The sequence below is a fragment of the Babylonia areolata genome, chromosome 26 (assembly GCF_041734735.1).
Source record: "Babylonia areolata isolate BAREFJ2019XMU chromosome 26, ASM4173473v1, whole genome shotgun sequence".
Taxonomy (NCBI): domain Eukaryota; kingdom Metazoa; phylum Mollusca; class Gastropoda; order Neogastropoda; family Buccinidae; genus Babylonia; species Babylonia areolata.
In genome coordinates this window covers 2,247,501-2,256,920 of record NC_134901.1, presented here as the reverse complement: position 1 = coordinate 2,256,920, position 9,420 = coordinate 2,247,501, and the positions used below count along the sequence as shown (strand labels likewise).

General features: G+C 47.0%; 1 protein-coding gene across 1 annotated transcript in view; it reads right to left on the bottom strand.

The window, feature by feature from the left end:
- Positions 1-434: 434 nt before the first annotated feature.
- LOC143300800 (uncharacterized) overlaps positions 435-9,420 on the bottom strand; it is a 13,652-nt gene continuing 4,666 nt past the window's right edge. Inside the window, exons 2-5 of the mRNA XM_076614731.1 lie at positions 4,358-4,848; positions 2,839-3,848; positions 1,219-1,625; positions 435-674 (exon numbers count right to left, since the gene is read on the bottom strand). Of these exons, the coding sequence (XP_076470846.1) occupies positions 499-674; positions 1,219-1,625; positions 2,839-3,848; positions 4,358-4,848 (2,084 nt within the window). The 3' untranslated portion in view covers positions 435-498. The remainder of the gene's footprint in view (positions 675-1,218; positions 1,626-2,838; positions 3,849-4,357; positions 4,849-9,420) is intronic.

The window sequence follows — 9,420 nt, the reverse complement described above, 5'->3', positions numbered from 1 at the left end:
ATTTGTATTATCCCCCCTTTTGTTTCTTCTTTTTAAATTATCTTCGCTCTTCCTCTGTGGCCGTCATCCTGTTATTGTCATGTTTCCTTGTTTCTCTATGACTCAAAAGAGTTAATGGGAATAAACAAACTCTGAAACTCTGAAACTCCTCCTCCACCTCCACCTCCTCAGTCCTCCTTGTCCCCCTCCTCCAGCACCACCAACAGCAAACAAATTATCCACCATAACCTCAACAACAGAAATGGTTTGAATCGCACCTAAAAACTATAACCATACCAGAACTATATCAAACGCCAATCAGTGACACGACACACACACACACACACACACACACACACACACACACACAGAGAGAGAGAGAGAGAGAGAGAAGAGAGAGCTTATTCACATCACTAACACTATCGTAAAGCCTATCTTAAAAATTTATTTAAAAAAAAAACAAAACAAAAAACTAAAATCATAATGGGAATAATCCTTCGTCGATCACTGAGTCAAGGGTTACACTGAGCGGACGCCATCTTTCAAAGAGCGATGACCTTCACCCCGCCCGCGGCGTTTCCAAGCAACGAGTATTGCCAAGGTCACCAGGGCAGCAGCCACAATGATGACAGTGAATGCAATGACCAGAGGCACAGGTACAGCATAGATGACAACGGATCTCTGGTCTGCTGCTTCTGGGCAGAAACATGCATGCGAGTTATGAATCAGTAATTGAATGAATACACACACAAAAAATAATTAATGAATAATAGTATAAATAGAATTTTTTTGTTTTCAAAATGAATTCTAAATGAATAAAGAAATGAATAAAAATGAATAAACAAATAAATAGATGCATATTGAATGAATATTGAATGAATGAATGAATGAATGAATGACAGAAGGAAGTAAAAGATAGCAAAAAAGGAAAGAAAGGTTAAAAAAAAAAAAAAAAAAGAAAATAACAAGACACTGACATGAATTATACCCGTGATCGCATACATTTACACACACGGACGTGTACACACATACGCATGCAAGCGAGCGAAAACGCCCCTCCCCACACTGCCCCACCCCCCACCCCCACCCCCTCCCCCACACACACACGGTGACACACACACACACACACACACGCACACGGTGACACACGCACGCGCACACACACACTTACACATACGGTGACACACGCACGCACACACACACACACACACACACACACACACACACACACACACACACCTCCAGCAGAATCCACCACTATCAACAGGGGCCCAGTAGACAGCTGGTGACCGGCCTCCCCCTCTACCCCACCTTGACCTTCACCGTGACCTTCACCACCCTTCCCGACATCCCTCCTCCGCCGGTCAAGGGTCGAGGTCGGAACCTCCTCACAACGACGACCTTGGAGGAGACACGAAGTGGCGGGACACAGCCGCACGCGGCAGTGGATGTACACAAGGCTGGAGCCTGATCGTGACCTTGACATTTGCTCAAGGTCAGCGGGGGCCACGGCGGCCTTGAAGCTGAAGCGGAAGACACGAGGGTCGCCATGACTACGAGGCCTGCGCAGGGGGCAGGTCGTGGAGCATGACGTCAGTTGTTCCGACTGAACCTCGTGAAGACGGACGTCCTTGCTGACTGGGCAACTGGAATAGTAGTCATTCAGTCAATCAGTTAATAAACCGGTCCTATTGTGGTATGCTACACAAAGGTACACACACACACACACACACACACACACACACACACACACACACACACACATATATATATATATATATATATATATATATATATATATATATATATGCATGCACACAAGTGCGTGATTAAGCGCGTCGGGTTATACTGCTAGTCAGGCGCCTTGCAGATGTTGTGTAGCATATCTGATTATGGATTTTTGGGGGTTTTTTTTTTGTTTTGTGTGTGTGTGTGTGTGTGTGTGTGTGTGTGTGTGTGTGTGTGTGTGTGTGTGTGTGTGTGTGTTTTACTATATTTTGAGAGTTATCGTGCTTAGTTTTGATAGTGATTGCGTCACTACACTTATGCCGCAACCATCGAGTGAGTCGCTCTTTTCTTATTTTGTCCCCCATCATCCCCTACCCCCCACCATATCCCCCCTCTCCCCCTACACCTGCCCCCCCCCCTCCCCTCCCCGCCCGCGCCCCCACTAAAAAAAAGAAAAACAATAACAAACATGCAAAGGTAAACCAAAAAGATGGCGTGTCACTCAAAAAGAATCAGTTCGTGTTTCACGATGTGGGTTATTTCACCTCCATTTAAAACCGTACAACACGTTACATGAAATTTCTTTCATGCCTGCATTGCAAGCCACAAGAAAATCGTTGTTCAAATTGCCCCCCCCCCCCCCCCCCCCCCCGGAACTCTGGATATTTTTCAAAACAGGAAATTACCCAGTTGGTCAATCATACAGTCGACCAGTCAGCTCGTTCATTCGCCAATGAATTAGTCGGTCAGTCAGTCGATCAGCTACTGACAAACATTCAATGGTAATCAAATTCTTATGATTCATTCATTCAGTCAATCAGTCCGTTCCTTCTTTGATGAACTGACCGGTCAGTCAGTCAGCTAGTCAGCCAGCCAGCTGGTAAGTCAATCAGTCAGTCAGTAAGTCAGTCGGTAAGTCAGTCAGTGAACTGATCGATCATTCACTGGCAACAGTAAATCAGTGAGAGTCATTTATGAACAAATCAAAGCGATCAGGGTTCGTTTTTTGTTGTTGTTGTTGTTGTTTGTTTTGCTTTGCTTTGCCTTGTTTGTTTGTTTGTTTGGTGGTGGTGTTTTTGTGTGTGTATTTTTTTCGTTCGTTCTTTCCTTCATTCTTTCCTTCCACCTTACCCGTCCACGATCAACCCTCGGTGAACCCCTCGCCGGGCCTCCGACCAGGAAGACAAAGGGCTGGCCACACACCCCTCAACGTCCATGCCATACACATCCTCATCCAGATGCTGTCCCAACATCTCTCCAAGACTCAGCTGAACGAAAACCTCCTCGGACGGGCTGGTTCTCAGCGGGTAGGCAGACTGGCTGATCCCGGCAGCGAACGAAGAGTCCTGGAACTGCTCGATCTGGAACTGGAAGCGACCGACCCCTGTTTCTGTGAACAGCACTTGGCGGACCAGCGGCAGGAAGCTGAGGTGAAGCTCCGATGCTCGTTCGTAGTGACACTCCAGTGGGATGATTTGGATGGCGTTGTTGGTGTTGGTGTTGGTGTTGGTGGTGTTGCTGGTGGTGTTGTTGTTACTGTTCTCATCGTTGGTGTTGTTGTTGTTACTTGCCGCGAGATAACTGTCACTGTCGTTGTATGGTGTGTTGGTGATTGAGACAGTGATATTGCTTGAGTTGATGCTGCTGATGCTGTTGTTGCTGTTGTTGGTGGTGCTGTTGTTGATTATACTATCATTCTTGTGGTTGCTGTTGAATCCGTTAAAACTGTCGTTGCTCTTGCTGCTGATGTTGTCGCCATAGCTGTCACTGTTGTTGCTGCTGTTGCTGCTGCTGATGATGATATCATTGCCGGTTCTGTTGTTGCTGTTGCTTTTGCTGTCACTGTTGTTGCTGTTGCTGCTGCTGTTAGTGACATCATGACTGCCGTTGTTCTTGCTATAGCTGTCATCGCTGCTGTTGTCGACAGAGGGGCTGGCAGCGGCGGTGCCCTGGCTGTAGTCCAGGACGATGAAGTTGGAGAAGATAACGCTGTGGTTGGTGAAGCGTGCCGTGGTGCCGCAGCCGTTAAAAACGGTGGAGCCAGACAGGAAGTGATGCTTCTGCTTCCCCTCCTCCTCCTCCTCCTCCCGCGTCACCTCGGAGATCTGTACTGCGCAGCTCGGGTCAGACAGTGTCACCGTCTGCAATGGGGGAGGGATGGAGGGGGGCGGGGAGAGTGGGGTGGGGGCGGGGGGGAGAGTACACACATCAGCGCGCTTGTTCACGCGCGGGTGCGTACGTGCATGCATGCAAACTCATGTACGTACGTACGCATACGGGCATATATGCATGCACACCCAAACATACACATGGACATACATACATACATGCATACATACATGCATACAGACACACACAGCCACACACAGACACACAGACACAGACACACACACAGACACACACACGGACACACACACAGACACACCACACACACACACACACACACACACACACACACACACACACACACACACACACACACACACAAGAACGTGAATAAGATCCTACGCTGAAAAAAAGAGTAAAAAAAAACAAAAACAAACAAACATGTTTTCACGTAATAACACGTGGAGACGCTTTACCCAAAGACCTTCAACGGAGGATTAAAACCGAGTCACTGAATTCCGGTGCCAGCAGCACACTCACTCACCTTAGGCAGCGGCAACATGTCTTCAGAGACAGGAATCCTGAAGGACATCTCCGTTTGTCCGCACAATAGGTCGTGACGCACTGGTGGCTTCGTCACGTCTCCGCCTCCGCGCCCGCCCCCGTCGGTGGTGACGTCATAGTGAGAGGTGTTTGAGGTGACGTCAGTGCGGTTCTTTGAGCCGACGCCGCCGGTGTTGTTGGTGAGGATGTCGACGATACTTTGGTTGTGAACTGTGCTCTCTGTGGTGAGGATGTCGACGATACTCTGGTTGTGAACTGTGCTCTCTGTGGTGAGGATGTCGACGATACTCTGGTTGTGAACTGTGCTCTCTGTGGTGAGGATGTCGACGATACTCTGGTTGTGAACTGTGCTCTCGGTGGTGAGGATGTCGACGATACTCTGGTTGTGAACTGTGCTCTCTGTGGTGAGGATGTCGACGATACTTTGGTTGTGAACTGTGCTCTCTGTGGTGAACTGAAGGATGTCTGGATCTGTCGGGGGAGGTGGGGAAGGGGAGGGGGGCGGGGGCAGGGGGTTGGGGAAACACACACACACACACACACACACACACACACGCACGCACGCACGCACGCACGCACGCACACGCACACGCACACGCACGTACGCACACACACACACACACACACGCACACACATACACACACGCACGCACGCACGCACGCACACACACACACACACACACACACACACACACACACGCACATATACACACCCGTGAATAATGAAAGCACACCGTTCTCAGAAGATAACAGAAGTAGAAGCAGCAGCAACACTGAACAAGAACAATATTGACACACGGCTGAAACGAAAGATAAACCTTCACACACACACACACACACACACACACACACACACATATTCAAAGCCAGGAGATTCTGCAATAGGTCATCCCAGCCTGTGGAGCAAAATGCACGTGACAAACGCTTCGCGCCTTGAAGACCTGTACAAACCGGAGTGTCTGCAAAGAAAAAGTATGAAAAGAAAAGTCTTATTTTGCCGCAACAGCACTCTCCCCCCACCCCCCAAAACGCCTCGCCCCCCCTTTCTTTTTTGAGATGACAATGAATGATGACGACATAGAGAGGAAAGTGACAGGCAGTGTATGACGCGCGGGTGGTGAATGAAACAATGAAGGAATAGTTCGACAATGAGGGTGAAGACAAACGACGAATATTTTACACCAGGAGAGAGGGAGAGACAGAGAGAGAGAAATCACAGTTTCCAGAATGAATGAAAACGTGTTTTTTTTTAATTAACTCAGTGTCTTAAATAATAACATTGATAATAATAATAACATAACATAAAATCCTAATAACATTACTTCAAATAATAACATTGATACGTACCCCCAGACGAGCTAGATTTTCACAGGTGATTTTTTTTTGTCACATGCAGTGCACTGCCATCATACTCACGACCCAACCTGTGTGTTTTCCACACCGACAATCACCTTCCCTGTTTCCAGACAATGCGTACAGCCACGTCAGTACACTTCTTCAGAGCAGGCCATCTCCATCATTTCCTGCAAGAAGAAGAAGGAGGAGGAAGAGAAGAAGAAGAAGGAGGAGGAGAAGAAGAAGGAGGAGGAGAAGGAGGAGGAGAAGAAGAAGAAGAGGAGGAGGAGAAGGAGGAGAAGAAGAAGGAGGAGGAGGAGAAGGAGGAGGAGGAGGAGAAGAAGAAGGATGAGGAGGAGAAGGAGGAGGAGGAGAAGAAGGAGGAGGAGGAGGAGAAGGAGGAGGACGAGGAGGAGGAGAAGGTGGAGAAGGAGAAGAAGAAGAAGGAGGAGGAGGAAGTGGAGGAGACGAGGAGGAGGAGAAAAAGAAGCAGACAAGGAGGAGGAGGAGAAGAAGAAGAAGAAAAAAAAAAACGAAGAAGAATGAGGAAGGGGAGGAGAAGGAGACGGGGAGGAGGAGACGAAGAAGAAGAAGAAAGAAGAAGAGGAGGAGGAGGAGGAGAGACCGAGACAGACATGGAGACGAGAAACCGACGTCCCGTTTGCAGCATGCACTTTGCGCACGTAAAAGAACTCGCGACAACAAAGGGCTATCGCCTGACAAGTTCTGTAGAAAGATCCACTTTGACAGGAAAACCACTACTCTTGCAGGCAGGAAAAAAAAGAGGAAAAGTAAAGGAGTAGTGTTGCAGTTGTATTGATGCGCTCCCATGGGGAGAGCAGCCCGAATTTCATACAGATGTATATGTTGTGACAAAAGAGTTGTACAACACAATGAATAAATGCAACACTTTGCCTGGCTTACAATACAATACAATACTTCGCCTGGCTTACAATATGATACAATACAATACAATGAATACAATACATTACTTTTTTTTTTTTTTTTTTTTTTTGCTGCCTCATCATCTGCACCGTTTCATTGGCATTACTCCCACGCCGCTCATTTAGATTCCCCCATGCAAGGCCACACCCGGTTTCGTCGGTCACAGTTCCAGCGTCGGCAGTCCACAGGGAACCATCGATGTTAGGTCGCCAGGAGGCCACACACTAGAGGAGACCCTGCACTGCTGCTGAGTCACTTCGGTGGTGTTCAGTGGTGCCTGTTCTGATTTAACGTACTTAGGACACCACCTACTAAGTCCCCTACTGACGACAATAATGGCTTAGTCGCGGAGCCAGACTGAGTGAGCGTCCCTCCCAGAGTGGAGACCGCCACCACGTCCCCCAAACAACAGCCCCCATGAATTTGCCGACACTGAAGACATTGACAGGACTCACCCCAAACACAGAACTTTAGGGGTATCGAAAATGAGGTCACCATGAGAGCAGGGCATAAAGGCCACAGACTTTGAGACTGTTTTGTTTATATTGATGATGATGAAGGAGGAGGAGGATGACGGTGACGATGATGCTGTTGCTGTGGAGGTCCATTTTGGTTTGGGAGTGCATGACAAGGCTGAACTTTACACTTCCTGTCATAATGATATCCCGGTGTTAACCAGGCCCGAGAGATACAGACACTTGCAGTGTAGGTCAGGTAATTAGAGCAACACACCCAAAGACGCATCCGTGAAGTGGATGACACTCGACTGTGTGGTCCCAGTCTCCCCATTTAAGCTCATAAAACACTACACTCTGGGTAGGAGCCGGCCACGGGCCGAAAAACCCACCTCCGCTGGGATTCGAACCCGCGTCCTCCCAGCCGTCAGTCAGCGACGCTAACCACTTTGCCACGGCGGCTGGTATACAGTACAATACTTCGCCTGGCTGGCTTACAATACAATACAATACAATACTTCGCCTGGCTGGCTTACAATACAATACAATACAATACAATACTTCGCCTGGCTGGCTTACAATACAATACAATACTTCGCCTGGCTTACAATACAATACAATACTTCGCCTGGCTTACAATACAATACAATACTTCGCCTGGCTGGCTTACAATACAATACAATACAATACTTCGCCTGGCTTACAATACAATACAATACAATGCAATACTTCGCCTGGCTGGCTTACAATATAATACAATACAATACAATACTTCTCCTGGCTTACAATACAATACAATACAATACAATACAATACTTCTCCTGGCTCGCTTACAATACAATACAATACAATACTTCGCCTGGCTTACAATACAATACAATACAATACCGTTCGCCTGGCTGGCTTGCAATACAATACGAAACAATACTTCGCCGGTCTTACAATACGATGCAATACAATACATACAAACAATGCAGTACAATACAATATAATACTTCGCCTGTCTTACAATACAATACAATACTTCGCCTGGCTTACAATACAATACAATACAATACAATAACGTTCACCTGGCTGGCTTGCAATACAATACAAAACAATATTTCGCCTGGCTTACAATACGATACAATACAATACATACAATGCAATGCAGTACAATACAATACAATACTTCGCCTGGCTTACAATGCAAAACAATATAATACAATTTTAATACTTCGCCTGGCTTAGAATACAAGACAAGACAAGACAATACTTCACATCGTTTACCTGAGTATTGGCACGTCCACGTACTTTATTCAACATTCTTCTTTCTTTTTTTCTTTCTTTCTTTCTTTTCTATGTGCCAAAATCTTTCTTTCTCCTCCTCTTCCTCCTCCTCCTCCTCCTCTTCTTCTCCTCTTTCTCCTCCTCCTCTCCCTTCTTCTTCATCTTCTTCAGTTCTCTCTTTCTTTGCCGTTTCATTCCGTTATCCATTTTTCATTTTCTGCTTCTCCAAATCACCAACAGCAATGGCCAACGGCCGGGCGGGCGTATAATACTCGTCTGGTCAACTTTGAATTCAACACCTCTGAGAAATATTCTATTTCATGTTCGCGGCTCATCAACAGAAGTTTCTCGAAAGAACGAGAGAAGACGAAGACAGCAGTGGACGAACAACACCGCAAAACGGGCCGCCGGGAAAGCCTTTTTTTTTTTTTCTTTGTGCAGAGAGCCAGGCTTTGACTGATGACGCACGGAGACTACCAACACGGCTGAAAGAGTCACTAGTGAACACTAATTCCTTCACAACAATGGTGCAGCGTCCCAATGATTCTTTCTGGAGACGAAGACGACGAAGAAGAAGAAGGAGGAGGAGGAGGAGAAGAAGAAGGAGGAGGAGGAAGATGAGAAGAAAAGGAAGAAGAAGAAGGAGGAGGAGGAGGATAGAAGAAGAAGTAGACAAGGAGGAGGAGGAGGAGGAGGAAAAGAAGAAGAAGAAGAAGAAGAAGACACACACACACACACACACACACACACACACACACACACACACACACACACACACACACACACACACACACACACACAGAAAGACCGAGACAGAGAGAGGGAGAGAAACAGATTCAGAGAGACAGACAGACAAACCACAAAAGACAGAAACACAGAGAGAGAGACAGAGACAGGGAAAGACACAAAGACAAGAGAAAGACATTGAAGCAGACAGACAGAGAGACAGGGAAAGATCTGACTTGCACGATCCAAGAACAACAACAAAAAACAACAACAACAACAAACAATGTGAAGTACAGACTGACCGAGGCACTGG